Source organism: Rhincodon typus, chromosome 4 (assembly GCF_021869965.1).
Source record: "Rhincodon typus isolate 14 chromosome 4, sRhiTyp1.1, whole genome shotgun sequence".
In the NCBI taxonomy this organism is placed as follows: Eukaryota; Metazoa; Chordata; class Chondrichthyes; order Orectolobiformes; family Rhincodontidae; genus Rhincodon; species Rhincodon typus.
In genome coordinates, this window is record NC_063335.1 from 35,294,021 (window position 1) to 35,316,927 (window position 22,907).

At 40.9% G+C, this 22,907-nt stretch overlaps 1 protein-coding gene across 1 annotated transcript in view; it reads right to left on the reverse strand.

Annotated features, from left to right (window-relative positions):
* Nucleotides 1–22,907, reverse strand: part of gask1a (golgi associated kinase 1A) — a 51,337-nt gene that overhangs the window by 23,424 nt on the left and 5,006 nt on the right. Inside the window, exon 3 of the mRNA XM_020519863.2 lies at nt 8,148–9,614. Coding sequence (XP_020375452.2) covers nt 8,148–9,614 — 1,467 coding nt within the window. The remainder of the gene's footprint in view (nt 1–8,147; nt 9,615–22,907) is intronic.

The window sequence follows — 22,907 nt, forward strand, 5'->3', positions numbered from 1 at the left end:
AGTAGACACCCTCTGTGGCTGAGCTGAAGGTATGTGACAGCAGTAAAGAAAAGGACATGCCTACAAGTATTTGTACTGGAACACAATTCTCTTTGACCCTACTGTGAATCTCACAGTGATCTGATATTGCCTCAATATAATTGATCTCAAGCACCATGTTGTCATGGAAGGACAAAATTGCATTGAGCAGCTTTAGTGGGCAGCTAATTTTCTCAAGCAGCTTAAAGAGACTGTCTCTGTCACATGATTGAATAGTTTGGTGAGATTGATGAAGGCAATATGGTGAGGAATACATAGCTCTTAATGAAGATGATGGGAAAGAAGCCAGAAGAGATGGAAGTATTTGGGCAATTTCTGTGCTGAAGAAGATTTACCATGTGATTTCTTGGAATAGAAAAGTTGAAAAGATAATGCGTTGTGGTTCAGCTATTGTTTACAAAACGTCATTTTGTGGAGTGAACATAAACCAAGCTTTTAAGACAGATAAGAGATGGCTTTTATGGCTTTAATTACTAAACAAGCTGGTTGGAAGAAGCCCTGTGCTGAAGGTTTCCTAGCAATAGCCTCTAGCCTGGAGTTGATGTTTTTCCAGTATATATGGCTGTGTTAGTTGAAGGAAGTCTATCAAGCTGGAAAGCAAAACTCCATGTCTCCTAAAAAATTACAAAAAGCACCTAAAGCAGAACCAGCTGCAATGATCCTTCTTTCTCTCTCTCTCAGCAGAAATATTGTAGGGACCTAATAAGGTCAAATAGCTGGATTTCTAACTGATTCTCATCTGGATTCAAGTCTGATTTGAAAATCTCATCAATTCTTTAGCTGTCAGCATTTCGATATTGTCAACAGGAAATCAACTGAACTGTGAGAAATCTTCCTACTTTTATCTTCTGAGTATGGACGCATGGTATTTTGTCCTTTTTTGTTTTGTTTTAAACACACATCATCTCTGCAAAGTTGTATTATCTTGTTCATCAAGTGTGCTTAGGATTGAGGGGATGTCATTTAATTCTGCACAGTAGCTTAGCTGTTAACCAGTTTTGCCACTTATTGTAAGATAAGATTGTTTCTAATGAACAGGGTTTTTTTGAGTTAGTTGCAGCAAGTTGGAAGGTATTTCTTTTCCTCTGGAGTGTAGTGCAAAAGAAAAAATTTGCTGATTTCGGAGAAAAAAATAAAAGATTTATGATTTTGGTACATCTTGTAAAGTTGCTGGTCTTGTTACCAGTACACACACTCCTATTAGAATTGTAACAATTTATTGTAGTCTCCTTTGTTCATGGCATTACACTTGCAGCTGCCAGACTACGAAACTCATATCAATTGTAGATCATCCTAGCCGGAACCATACAGGGATTCAGATTGGATGCATTCTGCCAGGATCTGCAGGTGTACAAAGGCAGCATAAGCAAATACAATTTCCTCTATGCTGGGTAGGAAGTTGCCTCAATAGTTGTTGCAGTCACAGTAGTAGCTCCTGTTCTTGTTTTGGGTCACACTCTTTACATCATACATATCCTGGGGTATAGGCCTTTCTCTCTGGCAGAGACAAAGAGGTTTATGCAGATGTATGGTTTCCCTTGTTTGATAAGATCAAGTAGTGTAACATTAGCACCTGGAGTTTTACCCAGTCAGAAGCTTTGCTAAAATCCTCCACTGTGGTTTCAATATCAAAGACTGAAAGCAGGGTCTCTGTGGTGTCTAGTGTATCCTCAATGACAGTATTCTCCTTCAAGTACAACTCAAGGTAATCTCAGTGGGCCTGTTAGAATGCTATATCAACGTTCAGCTTTTAGACTCCACATCAGTCATTAACGTTCTGCATGCTTTGCAGATAAGCTGCAAGACACCTATCAATCTCATACACATGATCCTGACACTCCAATTTGCCAATCAAGGAGTTAGCATCTTTTTCACTCTTTATCAGTTTCAGTTGTTTGCCTGTGTTCCAGCCAATTGCAGAATGGAGACTCAAAGCCCCAAGCACCCATTGAATCAGGTAGTTTGTGGTATTTTAGCACTTTACCTGCTGGGGGAGCCAAACATGAGGTGGATGCTGGAATGACACATAGTCCCTCGGCCACAGCACTTGTCCTCTATGTCAATCGGGTTGAGCTTATCACCCATAGCTGTGTCTCCTATGTTGTGTTAACACTCTACAACAAAAATCAGGTACACTCTTCAGGGTGCAAAATTCATGCAGACTCTAGGATGACCATATGTTAAAAGCTCCGCCCCCCTCAACTCAAATTCCATTTCTGAGTCCAAAGGAATAGGAAGCTCTACATTTAACAGTCCTGTTTTGAAGTAGTTACTGGAAAGGGACATACCTGTGTTTCTAGACTCAGTTGGGGCCTTGTGTTATGACTAGTTCCAGGCTAGGGTCACCAAATTATTACAGGTACATAATGGATGCATAAAGTTGTGAAGCTGTTGCGTGAGGAGGGATGAACTGGTTCAGTATTCATGCATCCCCTCGGTTGGTCACACCAAGGTTAATTTAAAATGAATCTCTTCCCTTTTGGAAACATTTCTCTGAGGCCAATGAATTAATGTTTTAAAAGGAGCCAATTTCACCAGGCTTTCTTGTGTAAACAAAAGAGTGAGCTCATTAGTTACTATATACAAGAAGAAATAATAACACAACTCACATATGGACAGATTAGAAATGAGAGCTAAATCCAACAAAAAAGATAAATGTTAGTCTTTGAGATCCAAAAAGAATAGTTAATGAGATGTTGCAGCTTTTACATTAAGTGATAATGGTAGCACTGATGTTGATAAGTAAGTAATGGATTTTCAGATGCTTGGCTTTGTAGGACAGCTGAAAGATCTTTGTCCACTTTCCTTTTGACTGCGGCTTTACAGCTTGCAGCAAAAGCAGATAGACTTCCTTTCTTTTTAACTACAATGCAGGGATGGCTAGAGGTTTTCTCACTTGTGACCCTCTCAACACATACCTTCATCCACTAGTAAACACAGACAATGTTTGAAACTGGCTTTTATTTCTATTATTTCTCACCCAGACTCTTTTCTCTCTTTTCTCCTATAGTCTGAGGCAACTCACAGGAGATTACAGTTCAGTTTGGCTCCGTTTGAAATCCGTCACTGTGAAGTTTTCTGAACACCCATCAGATGTGACATTTGAGGGACTTCCTTGAGACAAAGGATTACCCACACACCCACCTCTCACTGACATTTATTGCACTGAATATACGCGGTCATTTTTTTGCTTTAAATTCTCCAGTGATTGGAATGTGGTTGGCCAGGTGGATCTCATTGAGTATGAGTTCCCTAACTGGGGCTGTTAACATGGGCCAATCAGGGAGTTCTGACTGACAGATATAAACAAGGAGTCTCAGGGATTCTCCTCCCTCTAGGGATTGTCTCTGAGCTAGCCGGTCAGAGTCCATGCACTATGCACCTGTAAATAAAGGATGACTTGGTGATGCGATATCTGCATCTGTTATTTCAGAAGCTCTTTTTGAAACAACCACGTGTTGTAAATGAAAGTTCAATATGTCTTTAGGTCTTCCGGGGCTATGATCTGTTGTCATGGCACCTGCCCCAGGAAGGTGAAGAGACTAAAATGCTTTTGGGTGCAGAGGGACAGAAGCAATCTCCTTTATAAAGGGGCTCAATCAGGTTGTTCTTTGAATGAAAGGAAATACCAACCACATATCCTCCATCACCCCATGTAAGCCAAATTTTCTGAGGTCTACATTTACCTCTAAAGGATATGCAAAGTTCTGAGGAGTAGCAATTACTGCTTTGTGAGATTAATTCCCCAGTGTCATTTCAAAAGAGACTGGCTCCTCAGCAGTCATGGGGAGTTTGTGGCTATTTAGCCCACAGAACTAGTATGTGATTAACATTTGGGACAATGTTTGCGCAAGATTTTTTGAAAATAATATTTAGTTGAAATGGCACTCATTAGAGATGAGAGATGTCTGCGTTTTTCATGTTTTAAAACAGTTCCATTTGCCAGCTGAAAGTATTTGTTCTGATACTAGGTAACAGAATAAGATCCACCTTGGAAGACCAGCAAAAGCTTCAAATTCTTTTTAATCAAATGCTTTTTAATCAGTTGTTGCTCAGACATCAGGTTTTCATTTAGATTATCAGGAACATTTGCTTCAGTGTTTGGTCATGGTAATTAATGTCTGCAATGCAGAGTCATGACTAATCACTGAATTACTTCCAGCCTATGGCTTTTTTTATAACTACATAATGAATCACAGCACTAACATGCCTGCACTTTCATCGTCTTATACAGCAACTCCTTTGATTTCTGTGTAAGCTCGTTATCATTCAGCAATGTCTTGATACTGTTATTTGGCAATTGCAACAAACAAAAGCTCAAATAACAAACATTCTTTAAAGTTTTATTAGCTATTCCTTGCATGTTGAGTATGACTTCTTTCTGTTATCCATTTGAGATTGAGTGGAGCAGTGGTGACAAACTAGGACCAACTAACCAATGGTTACCAATCCTTTAATTCCATTTTCCTCAATAATATAATTCTAAACTCTGGACTTTGAAACTCGTTTGTTCTAAATTGTTTCCCGGAGGAAGTGGCGTCCAACTGTGGGTTCAGTACCTGCATTTTGCACCCACTATTCCCCACTTTCACCCACCCCTGAAGGGTTTAAGTTTAGAGTTAGGATCAAATTGCAAGAGAGATAAGTACAATAATTCTTTCCCTCCAGCCCTATTTGGTGCTGTGATGCAGGGATGTGAGCATCACCGCACACAATCCTCGAAGCAGCTGCAGGGGAGATTGAGACTGTCACACATCTCCTTCTGGAATGTGCCTTTGTGAAGGAAGTCTGGAGAAAGATGCAGAGGTTTTTGTCGAGGTTCGTCCCGAGCAGCTCCATGACATTGGTCTCTGTGCTCTACAGTCTGTCCCCGGTACGCAGACTGAGACAAATATCAACTGCGCCTGGAGGACAATCAACTCGGTGAAAGATGCTCTTTGGTCTGCACAAAATTTCTTGGTCTTCCAAGGAGTTGACCCCGATTTAGTATTGTAGACTGGCACCTTCCAATGTCCAGGACTACTTGCTGAGGGTTGCACTAAAGCTTGGGGCAGCTGTTGCCAAGGCACAGTGGGAAAAGACTACCTTCTGAGGTCCTCCTGCCTAAGGCAAATGGGGGTCCATTCAGTTATCAGACCCTCCTAGTGCGTCAATGCATGTAAATATAGTCTTGTATTTGTCAGAGATGTTGTTGGTTTGTTTAGATAGATTCAAACTCCAATATTTGTTTGTTTCATTGATATGCTACTGTACAGAGCCGAACTGCGTTTGTGACTATGTATATATACAAAGATATTTTTTATGAATAAAGTATATTTTTGAAATGAAAAGAAAGCTGGAATGTGAGCATCACTTTCAAGACTAGCATTGGTTGCCCATCCACAATTCCCCTTGTCATAGTGGTGAGGAGCTGCCACTCTGAACTGTTGCAATTGATATGATGAAGGTTTTCCCAGTGCCCATAGGGAGGGACTTCAATGACTTTAATTTTGGCAGTTATTGTTAAATGTTACTGTCATGCATCTTGTAGATGATAACTACTAAAACCACTGTATGCCCGTGGTTGAAGGAGTGAGGTTGACGAGGTGCCAATGAAGTGGCACCTTCGATGGTGTCAAGTGTTGTTGGAGCTGTAGACATCCAGGCAAGTGGGGAGTAATCCATTAAGCTATGAAGTTAAACCATGTAAATGGCAGATGGGCTTTGGGGAGTTAGTTACTCACTACAGAATTCCTATCCTCTGACCTGGTCCTGTAGCCACAATATTTAAATGGCTGGTCCAGCTCAGTTTCTGATCAATTGTGACCTACGGAAAGTCAGAGGCTTCAGTGATGGTAACGCCATTAAACATCAAAGAGGGGTGGTTAGATTCTGTCTTGTCTGAAATGGTCATTGCCTGGCACTTGTATGTGTCACCAATGTGATTTGCCACTTATTAGCCCAAACCTGAATGTTATCCAGGTCTTAATGTATGTGAGTGTGGACTGCTGAGGAGTTATAAATTGCACTGAACACTGTGTAATTAGCAACAAACATCAACACTTCTGACTTTATCATGGAGGGAAGTTCATTGATGAAGCAGCTGCAGTTGGTTGGGTTAAGGGCATTACCCCGGGAAACTCCTGCAGCGACAGCCTGGGACAGGGATCATTAGCACTGACAATCACAATCATCCTGCTTTGTGCCAGGTATGACTCCAACTGGTTCTATCTTTGATTCCCTCTGCTTTCAATTTTTCCAGGAGTTGTTGACCAATCATTGGGGCAGCAGTTCAGCAGTGCTTCCAGGAGCAGTGGCCACTGCTGGGGCTACACCTGGAAGAAGGACATGAAAGAATGGCCCATCTCTCAACCAAATAAGTGGACCTGGGTGTATCAGGACCTGGCAGGGCCTAATGAGGAGGATAAGATTCTTGATGATGGCAGATGGCAAAGTACATGAGGTGGGTGGAGGATGGAGGGGAGGGTACTTCTGAGAGTCAAGGACTGCCTAAAGAAGAGAGTATCCCTACCTCCAAGCACGCTACCATACAGCCAAGGGAGTTCCCCTGGTAGCTTAGAATCTACCTGCCAATGGAAAATGCCAACAGCAATGGGAAGAGGCCCCTAATCGATCACTTAAATGGCTCAATTTGCCTTTAAGTAGGTGGGACATCCTCATGACAATGAGAAATGGCTGGTACTCCAACTTTCTTTCACTGTTCTACAGACCTCACCCTCCTTCAAGCCCAGATGCCTGGAGAAATTCCTGTCAGGAATTCCCTCAAACTCATCTCTTTGACCATGCTTTTTGATCAACTGCCCAAAAGTTCCCTTAGCATCAAACCCTGTTTGAAAATTCTCATGAGAATCATCTAAGCTATCTTAATATGTTAAAGATGCTATAGATTGTTGTAATATTGCAAATATCTCTACATAGAGTCATAGAGTCATGCAGCACCGAAACAGACCCTTCGGTCCAACTTGTCCATGTCGACCTATTTCCCAAATTAAACTAGTCCCATTTGCCTGCATTTGGCCCATATCCCTCGAAACCTTTCCTGTTCATATACCTGTACAAATGTCTTTTAAATGTTGTAACTGTACCTGCATCTACCACTTACTCTGGCAGTTCACTTCCACATATGAGCCACCCTCTGTGTGAAAAAGTTGCTCCTCAGGTCCCTTTTAAATCTTTCTCCGCTCACCTTAAAATTATACCCTCTAGTTTTGAACTCCATCATGTACAATATCCAGCATGACCTTCTATCATTGTCAACACACCCACAAAAACTTGTAAAATTATGCATTGGCCAGGATTTGATGCAGAGATGGTAACCCCATTCAGTAACTAGTAATTCAGGATCGTTCTGTCTCTGCTGCCCCGGGGAGCCAGCACAATGCCTGAGGTCATGGCATCCACGTTCTGGGGCAGCACGACCTGTCTCCCAAGAACTGCCAGTCATTCAGAGGGCTGGCAGATCTTTGGTGCCAGTGGTGCCGCCATGAAACATGAACACAACAGCAACTGCAGAAAAATCTGGGCCGGGCAGTGCTGGAGGCTGAGTTTTGAGGTCATCGAGGTGAGCTTGTTGGGCAGGACCACCAGGGTGGCTCTTTGCCACTGCATGGGGCCTGTGGGTGCTCCAAGTGGACAGAACCCCATTGTCCAGCCCTGTTCCCCATCAAAGGCTGAAGTCAGGCCAACAGGTTAAAGGTTCGGCGACCTCACGACGTAGCATGTATCAACCCCACAGTGCTGGTAGAGAAAAAACACCGGCAGTAGCAAGGGGCCCTTAACTGGCCATCAATTGATACTTAAGGGCCTCAATTGGTCCGAATGCAGGCAGACCATTCATTACCTACTCTGCTGCTAGTGAAGCACCGGTGGAGGTGGGTAGGTGGCAGTCATTGTCCACCTTACCCTAACACCCTCCTTCCCTACGTTGACCACCACACACGCCCCCCTGCCCCATGTTCATCCAGTGATATGCCACTAACCCCACACCTCCATTGTTTGCCGCTCTGGTGTGGGTGATAAAAATGCAGCCATTTTGTCTAATATTCCTAAGCATAAAGTTCCTCGAAGATTGTGAAAAGTTAGCTCGGCCCTGAAAAACAAAAGCTTACCTGCAACAGAAAATCAAACAGAGCTAACTTGCCCCATTCGGAGTGTTTCACACCCAGGCAAGGCACGGTGTGATTCTCAGGAGCTTTGCTAATGCCACAGTGTTGCCGCAGCACTGCCTGGTATTGAAACCAGCTCAACTCAAATGAATTCTGATCGTTATTGGGATCATTAAGATGTTGAATGTCTGTATCCCACCAAACAACCGGCCTGGCCATTCCATCTGTGAACTTGTACGGGAGCAATGTATCATCAAATCTTCGAGCTACAACAGGCAGACTCCGGTTTAGACCCAACACCCTGTCCAAATGGAAAGCTAGAACTTCATCAAGGTCACTAGATCGTTTTATTATCCCGCACAATCCCTCTTGACAATGTCCCGCAAGGTCATTGATCACAACGGGAGCATGTAAGCTCAGACCTATTTTGATGACTTGCCCATGAGCTGGTATCCGTGCTTTTGCAACCACTGACCCATAAGCCAAAAGTTTCATCTTTTCAATATCACTTGAATCAAACCAGGGTGGAGGATCTTGAAATATAATGCTATCTTCCACCTCTGAAACTGGGTGGCTGGTTTCAACACTGTTACAGATCTTAGACTCAATTATCCTCTTGCTCACTTGTGAAGTACTCAGTTTCCCGTTGTTTATCAAAGAAATATCCAGGTACTTTATCCTTTCAGTGTTAATGGATAGTTCTTTCCCAGCTTCCTTGTATTCATTGCCTTTAACCCTTTGAACAAGTATTCTGTTCTGATTTGATGGAATTTTAAATAGTGGTAAAACTCGTTTTTTAGCAGGTTTGTTCTGAATGTCAAGTTTGCAGCGAGTCTGCAGAAACTTCATGTCCTTTTTATCTATTGAGTAATTCAAAATTGAAACAATTTCAGGCATGGCTGTTGTATTCCCATTTGATTTAGGAATTTGTGAAATGGCCTTGTCCACTGAGGATTGATAACAGATTGGTTTAATCCATGGACGCCCTGGCATCAGAGGTGGCTCAGCATCCTTGATGATTTCTTGCATCTGGCTATTTAGCGTTCCAAGCGGTGTGATCTTTCTATTTTTGTATCTTTTCTGTAGAAGTTTGTTTCCATGTTCTGATATGTTGAAAGCCTTTTGCATTTGTGTATAGCTGTGCTCCTCTTTAACTGGCTCCATGTAGTTATGTGGCTTAGCATTTGAATGCCATCTCTTTAGATGATTGTTTTCCATTGGTAGTAATTTCTCATCTCTGTGGAAGTTACTTGTTTGCTTGGGGAAGATGCCAGTGTTTCTCGACAGTCTTCTTGGCTGACTAAGTTTTCCATGTAGCTGGCTGGGCGCTTGGTAATTAAGGCCAGACATGTTGTCGTCAAAATGGAGAGATGGGTAAGTGTTTATCACCACCATGGATAGGGCAGTGAAGAAACAGCAGATAACCACAGGCTTCTTCCTTAATGTCCTCTTCAATGATAGTCTGGGTGCCTGAAAGCAAGGGTAAAATAAACCATCAGTTCTATAGGGTTGTGCCGTTGATGTATTGGTTCATAAAAAAACATATAAAAGCTCATTACCCACAAGCTACTGGAAAGGGTTGATGGAAAATACATTGAATGTTTGCTAGGTTTACAGAACCCATCAGTGAAAACAGTGGAGATGGTTTTCATCAATGAGGCAGTAAACAAAAAGTGCATTTACATTATGTAGAATTGACAGGCAGAAACGAGCCAGTTGGCTCAAGTGATCTGTGTCAGTGTTTATGCTCCACAAATCTCCTCCAACTCATCTTTATCTCATTCAATCAGCATATTCTTTCTCTCTCATCTGCCTAACTAATTTCCCTTTAAATGCATCTATGCTATCTGCCTCTTCCACTCCAAGTTCTATAATCTGACTCCATTGTTCCTGCATAGATTTAGGTCTAACTTATCAATATCAATAGTTGAACACTGCTGCCTTTAAAAAAGCTGTTTTGAGTAGTTCAGGAAACTCTTCATGATGGCAAGCAATATTCCACTGCCCAATAGTTATACACATTAACGAAGGTCTGTAAATAGGTTTCAGAACCAATTACTTCCTGAGGAAATAACATTTCAAAAACAATGTCAGGTGTGTTCTTTGAAGTAGCCCTTTGGAGAAAAGTGGTAAGTGTCAATTGAAACTTCAATGCTGCAGACTTTGATGGATGATGAATCCATGTAAGCTGTCAAGGCAAATAAATATTGGGTGAACAGGACCGGATGGAGGATCGGATAAAGGCAGCAGAGTTTTGAAGGAGCTGGAATTTTTGTAGGCCAGAGGTTGGGAAACTAGCCAGGAACAGATTGAAATTGTCAAGCTTAGAGCTGATGAAGGCATGAATGAGGGTTGTGGTAGCAGATAAGCTGAGAGGGGGTTTAGTGTGGGGGTGCAGAGGGGTTTGATGTCATGGTGATGAATGTAGATATTCTTTGTGATAAATTGAATATAGAATTGCAATGCTCAGCTTAGGATGAATTAGACTTCAAGACTGCAAACAGTCTGGTTCAATTTTAGACAGTGGCTGAGGGAAGGGGATGAAATCAATGGAAAGAGTTTGGAGTTTGAAAGAAGAACAAGCCTATGACTCAGTATTCCCAAAGTTTAACTGGAAAAAGATGTGGTTAATTCATAACTGGATATCAGTCAAGTGACCTGACAACAGAAATGCAGTAGAGGAGTTGAGGAAAGTTCTGAGAAAGTGGAGCTGAATGTCACCAATATATATGTCAAAGCTGGGCCCATGTTTGTCGATGCAAGATTAGATTGTTGAGGAACTTTAACGGTAATTGTGGAAGGTAATAACAGAATCCATTCAAGGAGATATTGTAGTTACAATCAAATAAGGAAGAGCAGGACAAACTTTGGGATAGCCTATAGAGTTGGACAACAGAGAAAAAGCATTGGAGGAGGAGGATGCAGAGAGATCAGAGATGAAGAAAAGATGTACGCTAACCACAGTCTCAGAGAATATAAGTTCTACCTGTTGCTAGAGCTGTTTCAGGTTGGAAACTTGACTATAGAAGTTCTGATGTGGGGCTATAAAATAGATGGGCTCAGATCTAGGAGACAATGACAAGTTGAGAAACTGTGTATGGAAAAAGAAGGGTTTGTGATGTTATGGCAGTTTGCAACGCGAAAAGATCAATATCGTTTTCTTTGAGGAAAGGGGTAATAAGGGGTGGTTTTGAAAGGGTGGGAACAAATATCTGAGGAGGGGAACCAATTTAAAGCCAATTTAGCATAGGGACAGTGAGGAAAGTTAGATGGTCCTCAATTAAATGGGAGTGGAGACAAAGGAGTAGGAGCTGTATGTCACAGACAAGTGTGATGGGACAGAAGGAAGAAAACAGAATATGATTCAGATTCAGGGGTAGGAGAGGGAGTAATATTGGCTTGAAAAGAGAAACACAGAATGACTCTTCTTCAGATTTGGAACTTTAATCATTTTGGTCCACATTAAGTGTGGACCTCAGGGTATGAACAATTGAGGAATGTTGCATTTCTCTGAGATACCTGTAATTGTGGGTAAAGGAAAGCCATGATTGTAGACAACGTAAATGAGATAACGTAAAAATCCCTTAGAAAGAACAAAACTGATTTGAGCCAAACCTTTCTGGAAGAGGAACTTTTTCTCTCAGAGCGTAGTGAATTAGTGGAATTCTTTACCATAGTTGGCCATCAAGACTGGATCATTAAGTATATTTAAAGCTGAGATAGATAGATTTCTGGTAGAAAATTAACAATGAATTAAGAACTGGAAATCAAGTGACTCAATGGATAATGTTCTAGCTTTATACTGAACATATTAAGGGTTCAAGACTCACTCGAGGGACTTGAATTTAAATGTCTTACTTGGCATTTTAGTGAAGGAATTCTAGAAGTGAAATGCTGGTTTAGGTGAATGTGAACCAAGGTTCCATCTATTTTCCTAATATAAAACGTCTCATGCTATTCCTTTGAAGAGTAGCAGGGGACTTCTGACCAGGTTTCCACTACAAAAGTTTCACTTCAAAAGTACATCTATGCTCGTAAAGAGTTTTGGGATGTTCTAAATTTGTGAATGACACTAAATGCATATAAATTTTTCTTTTCATCACAACATAGTTTTAAGATACTATTGTCCTTCTGTGGTGACTCAAAATGATAGTATAGCGTTGGTTTTCAGAAATCATTAGCTCTTATAAATGGTGGAGACATGGCATGGTGGCTACATCACTGGACTCCTATTCCAAAGCTCTGGGGATGAGTTCAAATCCCACCATAGCATCTAGTGGAATTTGAACAGACATTATTTTCCTACTGTGGCAGATTCTAGGATCAGACAGCATAATCTCAGAGTAAGGGGTCACCTATTTAAGACAAGAAATGAAGAGGAACTTTTTCTCACAGAGCGTAGTGAATTAGTGGAATTCTTTACCATAGTTGGCCATCGAGACTGGATCATTAAGTATATTTAAAGCTGAGATAGATAGATTTTTAGTTACTGAGGATATCAAGTTATAGGGGAAAAGGCGGGAAAATGCAATCGAAGATCATCTGATTAACCATGATCTCCTAGAATGATGGAGCAGACTTGATGGGCTGAAGGGCCTACTTCTTCTCTTACATCTCATGGTCTAAATGCAAGTCAGATGTATGTGTTGTGAAGCTTTGCCTTATCTTCACACTGGGGTAATGAACCCCTGATTCTTGCCCTCATCCTGAACTTCAACTTATCTCTAAACAAAGTCCCAACTTCCCATTAGCATTGAAATATTTACAAGGGCTGCTGCACCATTAGCAAATAAATAACCTTTCAGCCCTCTTCCCTGTCAGACCCTCAAAGCTTTTCTGGGAATATTAAAATTAGGACCAAGTCTCAATATCTAGAGAGTTTCAAACCTTACCATTCAGATACTTCACAGATATTCCTGTGGAAAATTCAATTTTTTTTAATGCTTCAACATAAATGTATAAAGCACTTTGATAAAGAAACAAAATCATACCATTTCTCCTCAGGAATGACGATTCTCTTGCACCTTTTCAAATGTTTTCTTTGCATTCATTTCAGAAGATCTTCTGCTATCTTTATCTGTTTCTTCATGTGGTGGTTAATGGGGACTTAATGTATTTTTTTCCCTTCTGTGCAGTAGCAACATTTTGGTAAGAAACCTGAGCTAGTTTACACTGCGCCAATTTTATACTGGAGCCAGTCGTAAGTTTTTTTGGTCACAGTACCTTGCTTCACATTCCCTGCTGAGCAACTTTCAATTTCTAGGAAAATCAGCTAACTGTCCTTTACATCTACAGTCCAGAAATATCCATGCAAACTATTTGCTCATTCATTTCTAATGAAATTTATCTCTCTTGCTAAGTGCTGAAGTATTGTACCTGATGATTAAAAGCTCCCTACCTTGTATAAACTCGTTTATCCCTAGGGGCTCAGTTCACTAGCCATCACTCACAGTGAACTCCGTATCATTTCTAATCTACAAGAAAAAGTACCAGCAGAAACACAGTTAAAACTGTCAGTCTGTCTCCTCCCCTAATAGGGAGGGCCGTTGGTGTGCGGAAGATCATTTCAAAGTAAAAGCTTTATTTCTGTATGAAGGGCCACTTTACACAAGAATCAAATACTTGTAACTTTAGGCAAGTAGCTGAGATTGAAAGGAACAGCAGTATACTTTTATGGTACTGGACTGGTAAATAAGTGACCTCAGCTAAAGATCTGGAGAGAGTTCAAATGCTATTGAAAGTCTGGACTAAAAAGCTAGTATCAGTAAGGATAGCCATATTAGCTCACTAATGTCATTCAGGGAAGAAAATCTGCCATCCCTACCTATTCTGGTCTTTTTGAGACTCTAGACCAGAGCAACATGGATGGCTTGTAACATCGAAATAGCCCAGCAAGGCAATCAAGTAGGCGACATAATTACTGACATTGCCAATGATGCCTGCATTCTATGAATGAATAAAAGAAAAGGTGTTTAATGAGCAGACAAAAAAAACTTCCTAGAAATGATTAGATTGGCTCCCAGAAATTGGGGCATGAGTTAAGCCACAGTGCACCTGAATGGTGAGATTTGAAACTCTCCAGATATTGAGACTTGGTTCTTATTTTAATGTTTCCAGCAAAGCTCCAAGGATCCGAAGGTAAAGAGGACAGCAAGGTTGTGCATTTGCCAATTGAGCAGCAACCCTTGTAAATCTTTAAATGTTGATGGGAGGTTGGGTCCATATTTGGGGACAAGGTGAAGTTCAAGATGAGGGCAACAGTCAGGGTTCCAGGGGTTCATTGTCAGGAATTGATCAGGAACAGAGATGTGATTGGGAAAGCTGGATGTGACTGGGAGTGGCAACTACATACTTTAATATGGTCCTTTAAGACCAAACAGAATGGACCTAATGCCTGCTGAGGGCATGGGGCAAGGATGCTTCTTTCTTGCCCCTGCCCAATAGGATGTGTCATACACTTCCCACCAGAATTGTGCCACTGCTTCCTGACTACCATTTGGGCCCTTAGTCGTACAAATAGTGCTGGAGGAACAAGAGAGTATGGACCAACTTTTAGACAACCTACTTAACTGTCTGAAATGACTTAAACAACACAAACATCCAAAACAATGATGGGTTAACAACTTTACTACAACCATCAGAAAATTAAATCAAAAAGTATGCTGAGCAGCTGCCCTACATCCAGTGATTTGCTTCTCTTAACTTTATGATGGCTGAATGTATAAACTCATACAGAGTGGATCTGTGATAACTGGAAAACAAACCTGAGATCAGGAATGACTGTAAACTTATAAAACCTAATCATTGTGGATTAGATTTAAGAGACTTTAAGGCGTTGTTCTAATAATTTCTGTACCATTTGAATAAATGAAACTAAAGCTGAATATTTGTTCAAAGTTTTGCAGCTGGCTAAACCGAAGGAATAAACTCCTTACTCATAATGTCAACAGGAAATTGGTTGGGCTGCTGTATGAAATTCTAAAGCAAATTGTTCATGATGAAGCAGTTTCTAATTACGTTGTAGATTATTATTAATCTATATCAATGTTAGCTGGCCCAGTCTGACTCTGATCCCTTTTTTCATTGCAAAACCTTTCAGTGCAACAGACTGAGCTGTGAATGATGTTTCAAAAAGTGCTGAGATAAAGCCATTTTTGTTGGAATAAAACATTTGGGAGAGATGCACCGCCTTCATTAGGAAAATACTCAGCAAAACTTAGCTCATTAGCTTGGTCAAATATAATACAGCGCTAGAAACCATGAAAGAACATATCACTGCATCATAAAATATAATTATGCTATTGCCTTCAGTGCTACTGTCACAGAAATATCACACGGATCAACAATATAGTGCAATAACATATGTATTTTCTGGCTTACTGCCTTCCTGGAAAGGTTTGTGCAGTTAAGGTCTGTTTGTCAGATTAGAAACGAATTACCTGCTCCTTAGGAGAACTTTAGGCATGGAATTGTGAAGATGCAAAAGCAACAATAAACTATATTAACAATACACTCTGTTTATCCCTCCACAAATGCTGTCAGACCTGCTGAGTTTCTACAACATTTTCTGATTTTATTTCTGATCTGCAGTCTTTTGCTTTTAATAATTCAGTAATGAGCAAACTCTCTTTCCATTCTGATATTAAGGATTTTCCTGGACGTAGAAAATCGGGTGGAAAAAGAAAGTACACTGTGTAGAGTGTGGGTAGGCGTTAGATTAAAAGTAATTTTTAAAGACCTTGTTAAGAATTAAAAGGAAATAACCTTGTCTATTGATCTTCCAACTGTGTGCAGCATCCAAGTAATTTTTTATAGTAGCGTTGTCCATTCACCAGCCAATAGCCACAAGATGCTATCTGCAAATCCAGATGCAGCTAATTGCATCTCTAATGGAAATTACACACTAACATTTGGTCTGTCATTCCAATATGAACTTAAAAGTTATAAAAATTAGTTCCATGGCATCCAATGTTTTGGCGCAAGGGGTAATGTTTTGGTATTTAAATAGGCTCTGAGCTAAACCAACTTCCAATGTGACCTGCACTGACCACTGAATTACATGGGCATTATGAGTGTGAACAGGAATGTTACAGTGTAGGTAGATTGTGATGTCCATCAGTGCGTAACACTGATTTGATTTTTTAAAATTTCATTCATGGGATGAGGGCATTGCTGGCTAGGTCAGCATTTATTGCCCAGAGGGCAGTTAAGAGCCAACCATATTGCTGTTGGTCTGGAGTCACATGTAGGCCAGACCAGGTAAGGATGCCAGTTTCCTTCCCTAAAGGACATTAGTGAACCAGATGGGTTTTTCCCAACAATTGGCAATGGACCCCTGGTCATCATTTGACTCTTAATTCCAGATGTTTATTGAATTCAAGTTCCACCATCTGCTATGGCAAGATTTGAACCCAGGTTCCTAGGACATTACCTGGGTCTCTGGGTTATCAGTCCATTGATAATACCACCAGGCCATCACCTCCCTTAAATACTTTGACACTTTCACTGCTGACATCACTGCAGAGATCAGAGCCCTTCCTTAAAAACTCAACACTGAACCTGTGTTCAGCCACAAGAAAGTTCTCAACCCCACCAGCACTATTTAAAAAGATTACCACCAACTTGCATATAGTTTCTGATTACTTTGGTTGGTTCTGTTTGAGTCTTTGGAAATGCCACTGTTTTAAGGAATTGTTTACAGTCAGTGATGTCTGCAGGGAGCGGTGCTATACGTGGTGATTACTTTGGTTTTGTCTGCAAGGAATCTGGGCAAACCGCTTGCTCCTAGTCATGGGTACTATAGTAGCAGTCCCAATAGGGTTGCAGCATGAGAAGGAGATAATGTATTGACACCAAATAAGAAAACTAAGTGCTCATAAAAAGATGATGGGGAGAAAGGTTCTCAGCAAGAGGCCGGTCTGCCGAGGTGTTTTTCTTACCTTTGCCTCAGCCAGGACCTGTGTGTGTGTGTGTATCGCCTGCAATTCACAAAGGATGTGCTCATAGTATCACCTCTTAGTACTAGATCTCCAGCCTTAAAGCAGGATGAGAATGGCACTAACATTGGTTATGAAGGTGTCCATGACCATTAATTTTTTCATATTAGGATGCTTCCAGACTGACAGGAAAGATAGCTAACATCTCCTAGTTAGCCAACAGTTGCTGCATCAGAGAGATGACACAGGCTCTTTATACTAGAAGGCTGGACTTCATTGTGCAAACCATATGGCTGCTTCTCCAGAATGGTGGGCTTTCCCATAGCACAAGGTGCCATCAAATGCACACAATTGTTTTGAGGGCACTGTGTCGCATTGGTGAAGTATTCTATAATTGCAAAGGATGCCAGCTGCTGAAAGTGTTTCCTGCTGGTGATATCTGCGATCATGGTATCACTCACAATGTGTCCATTCTGTGTCAGCTGTCAATCTTTCAGCCACTAAGTCAAACCAGTGTCTGGCAGAAGGGCATCAGAAATTCTCCATTCAGCACCTAATTCATGACTTCCTTCTGCAACCCAACCACATGAGCCCGACATGCATGTAATGAGAGCCATGTTGTCATGAGAAACATCGTCCAGGAGAAAACCGGGTTGCATCGCCTCAGCTGCTTTGGAGGAACCCTCCAGTATTCACTGCAGTGGCTGTCCCAATTTGTGGCAGTCTGTTATATCCTCCACAACCCAGCCATCATGAAGGCATGGACCTTGATATCAAGGATTGGTTACCATCTGGGGAGAAAGAAAAAATGAAAAGGAGAAACCAGCTGGCACACCCCTCATTTAAATGGGCAGCAACTCAAACAACTCCAGTTCTCTTGAAAACAATCCCAAATCCCCACTGCTCAACTACTCTTAACCCTTACCATGTCCCAGTTACAGACAATAACAGTGTCCTCTCAGCCACAAGCCTGAAACAAAAGTCACAACAAAGTAACCAACTCACACCAATTATATATAACAAAACATCCTCTCTTACAAAGAAAGTGCATTCCCTAGTGCCTGTCTGATGGATGCCTTTGCCTAGCCTAGTGTTCCCGTGCAATGGTACCCCGTGGACCGTACATGCCTTCAGAGTCACCTTATGTGACTCAGTGTTAACTTTTGTTTAATAGTTCTCCTCTGAAACATTTTGAGCTATATTATAACTTCTATAGAGAACTGCTGATCTTTGTTGGGGATATTGCAGACTGCCTTGCAGGATAAGCTCAAGTGGGTCTGTGCATTGAAGGCCTGGTCTAGATCTGTACTAGTTCAGCAGGGACACTGGCCAAATGACAGTGGAAACATGAATGATATCTTCCACAGAGGCACTGCAACTCCCTGGAGTGGTATCTTAGCAGCAACAGGTTGTATTTACAAAGTACCTTTTAAGTTATAATATAGCTCAAAATGTTTCAGAGGAGAACTATTAAACAAAAGTTAACACTGAGTCACATAAGGTGATATTATGGGAATTAGCACCCATGTTATCCTTTCTCCCACATCATGTGCAGAGCTCACCAAAATGCTATCCTCTACAGCCTGAGCTAGCAGCTGCAAGTATCAGATCAAGTAACAGTTTTTCTTCTTCATCAGTCTCTTGATCCTCGAGTAATTTAATTAGCCAGAGCACTGGCTGGCTGTCTGGCAATTCTTGGAATTGTGAGTGCATGAAAGGCTTAAAGGGCAGGATTGGGATGAGGGAAGGGTAGAATGCATGAAGTGCACAGTTACACTGTCTGCAACTTCTAAGTCATAACAAAATGCAGAATGGGGATGACAAGATGCTAGATGAGGTGATGTGGACATGAAGTCATGCCTCCAATTAACAGCCACTTTATCCTACAAGGGAAGTGGAAATATTTCAGTCAGTATTTCTGTCTGGGTGATGTGCTTGGCACAATTCAACAGCTGGCAATGTGTGCAAGCTGTAAGAATATGAGTGAAGCAAGGCTATCAATGTGGGGTATAGTGTGGGCTACATCGACAGAGAGTGATAGTAACAGAGTGAAGGTTGTATGAGTAATGGGACAGTGTGTGAAGCTAGTGGTTTATTTGTCAGGAAAAATAAGTGAAGATGTATTCATGGACCTTGACCAGCTATGTGAAATCACTAAACTTCTTGCAGCACTGCATTCTGCTCCTGTGGACTAGCCTGCTTGCATTTACTGCAACACTTACCTGCCCTAAATATCCAATGTGCTCTGGTCCAATGAGGGAAAAAAAATCTCCCCTCCTGTTCAAAGGCATTCAGTGCTGCTATGGGGAACTTTGAGGTATGCTGTGCAAATGTTGAGCCATTTGTCCTGTTCATTAGCTCCTCCTTCACCACTTCCAGATCCTGCTGTAACCACAATATTTGGGCCCATCTTTAACAACTGTAGGCTAGTTTTAAGTGGTGTTAGACTTTCAGGAGCTCAGGCTCCTTTGGAGGCTTGAAGCGTTCATTCAACAAGTAGCTGCAAAGTTTGCATGCTGCCTGCCTGACTTTGGATGGCTGCAGTTTAAATATGCTTTGCAATCTCGCCTCCCAGTTTCAGAATCTGTTGAATTTCCCTCCAGAACATTTTATGTGATCTTGTTAATGAAATGAAAATCAGAGTTTCTGAATTTTTTTTTATTATAATGAGTGATTTACTCCCATGGTAACTGAATAGTGGAGGATGTTTGTTAGATAAATATGAACTACATTTACCTGTGTTGTATGCAGGGAGTTTACTACTAAAATGAATGCAAGTGACTAAAACAATGTTCTCACATTAGGGTTGGATCAGTTAAGTCTAGAAATAACAATGGCATGGATAAGGATTCCAGCAAATTGTTACCTCTACTTCACTTAGATGGGTGGTGAAACTTAAGAATTCACTGCCTTGGAAGGTTGTGAAGGCTCAGTCATTGAGTATATTCAAGATGGAGATTGATAGATTTGTAGATATTAAAGATATCAAACTGTAGGTGAGTGCAGGAAAATGATATTGATGTAAAAGATCAGTCACAACCAAGTTGAATGGCAGAGCAGGCTTGGTGGACTGAATGGCCTATTCCTGCTCCTATTTGCTGAATTTCTAACCATCATTTTAACTTCATATGTTGTATTCAGATTCGTTAGGGAAGAGTTTCATTGATGAATCTGAATGTATTTCTATAAAGGTAATACTAGCATGTGGGAAATTCCTGGTTGAATAGAAGTTACCCTCATTCTGAGTAACCATCACCTTTTACCAATCTCCATCTCTGCATCTAAATAATGATTAGGTGGAATTAAGTTATCCTGAAATCCCTGAAATAGAATAAAAGGGATAACTATTTGAATATATTTAAAGTGCATCCTCAGTATAATTATTTACAATATATATGAATGATTTTGATGAGAAAAGTGAATGTACCATAGCCAAGTTTGCAAATGATACAAAAATAGATGGGAAGGCAAGTGTTGAGGATGATACAAAGAGGCTGGAGAGTGATGTAGGCAGGTTGAGCAAGTGTGCAAGTTGGCAGATAGAATATAATGTGGGAAAATGTGAGATTATGTACGTTGGCAAAAAGAATAGAGGAGCTGAGAATTATTTAAATGGGGAAAGACTGCAGAAAGCTACAGAACAGAGGGAATTGGGAGTCCTGGTTGATGAATCACAATAAGCTGTCACCCAACTTCTATGGATGATAGGGACAACAAGTAAAATGTTAGTCTTTATTTCGCAGGGAATGGAATATAAAAGGACGGAGGTTTTGCTAAAGTTATGTACAAGTTACTAGTCAGACCGCAGCTGGCATACTGTGAACAGTTTGGGGCCCATTATCTAAGGAAAGATACATTGACACTGGAGGCAGTCCAGAGAAGGTTCTCTTGGCCGATAGCTGGTATGCAGAGAATGTCTTATGAGGAGATGTCAAGTAAATCAGGCCTGTACTTGTTGGAATATAGAAGAATTCACTTTTTTTGAAACATACAAGATTCTTAGGGGACTTGATAAGGTAGATGTGGAAGAGTTGATTCCCCTTGCAGGAAAGTGTAGGACCAGAGGGCATAATCTCAGAGTAAAGTGTTACCCAGTGAGAACAGAGATAAAGAGGAATTTCTTCTCTCAGTGGATGGCGAATCTGTGGAATTCTTTACCACAGAGAGCTGTTTGAGGCTGGGCCACGAAGTATGTTCAAGGCTGAGATAGACAGATGTCTAATCAGTGAGAGATTCAAGGGTTGTGGGGAAAAGGCAGGAAGGTGGATTTCAGAATTGTCATATCAGCTGTGATCTCATTGAGTGGTGCAGCAGACTCAATGCAAAAGTCATTTCACCACCTTAGCAACATATTGCTTCTTATTCCTTTCTCACTCCAATATTTATCTAGCTTCCTCTTAAATGCAGTGAGTTCCCAGATGCAAAGGTTTGACTTGCTCATATCATCGAAGTAAAACATCAAAGCTTCGGAAGAAAGTGTTCAGTCCAATGTTACCATGGTCCTGCTCTACAATCAGATTGCAAAATCTTTTCCAATCTCATGTTGATTGCCTGATCAGGTATCATAGTGTTAATGTATTCCTGGTATAAAACTTAAGCACCTGAGAACATGCATGAAAACATAAAGTCTCAGAAGCTATTTGCTTTTCTCTAGCTATAATTCCCAGTACATTAATGCACTCTGAACGCGTATTCTGAAGTATTTTGTGCAAATTTGAAGTGTCACATCTGCAGTCATGGTAACTAGACTGACATCAAGAGGAAAACACAGCCTTAGACAACACAACACTGAAAATGGTGCCAACATGCCAGGAAGTACTGTGTGACTTTCTTCATTGCACATTATAATTGGCATATCCGCTTGGCTTGGTTGGCTTTTGAATCAGAACGTGTGGATTCAAGTCCCCATCAAGCAATAATCTGGACTGACATTCCAGCACAGAACTGAGCAAGTGCTGCTTTGTCAGAGGTCTTCTCTTTTGGATAAAACATTAACACTGTAATTTGAGCACAACAATGTCCTGTAAATGGTGGTGAGAAATAACATTAATCTGTTTTGATGATGCTGCTTGGTGAATAAGTACGGCCCACGACATTGGAAGGACCCTGCTGTTCTCCTTCAGGTAGTGTAGTCTCTAGTCCTGCCTCCTCCTTAGGCCATTTCCAACAACAACTTGCATTATATAGCAGTTTGCACAGTAAAACATCCCAAGGCACTTCACAGGAACAATGTATTGCTCATATAAAACTTAAGCACCTGAGAACATGCAGGAAAATGCAAGACACTTCACAGGAATATCTCCAAAAAAAATTACAGAGTCACATAAGAAAATATTAGGCCAGGTGACCAAAAGATTGGAAAAAGAAATAAATTTCAAAGGAAGAAAGATGCTAGAATTGAAGAAGTACAGATATCTTTGGGTGAGAGGGGTAGGAGATTACAGAAGCAAGGAGGGTTTAGGTCATGGAGCAATTTGAAAATAAGAGAAAGAAGTTTAAAATTAAGACATAGGCAGTCTAGGGGCTATTAAGAGCGATGGTGAATGAGGTTTGTTATGAGTTTATGCATGAACAATAGATTTTTAGATGATCTCAAGTACACAGAGGGTGGAAAGTGGGACACCAGCCAGAAGCTTATTAAAATAGTCAAACCTAGAGATATCAAAAACATGGATGAGAGTCTTAGCTGTGGTCAAGTTCAGACAGCATAGAGCTGGGCAAAGTAATGGAGGTAGAAAGTCTCAGTGATAGTCAGAATATAGGGTCAAATTTGACACCAAAGTTGCAAAATGTCTGGTTTTGCCTCAGACAGTTTGCATGGAGAATA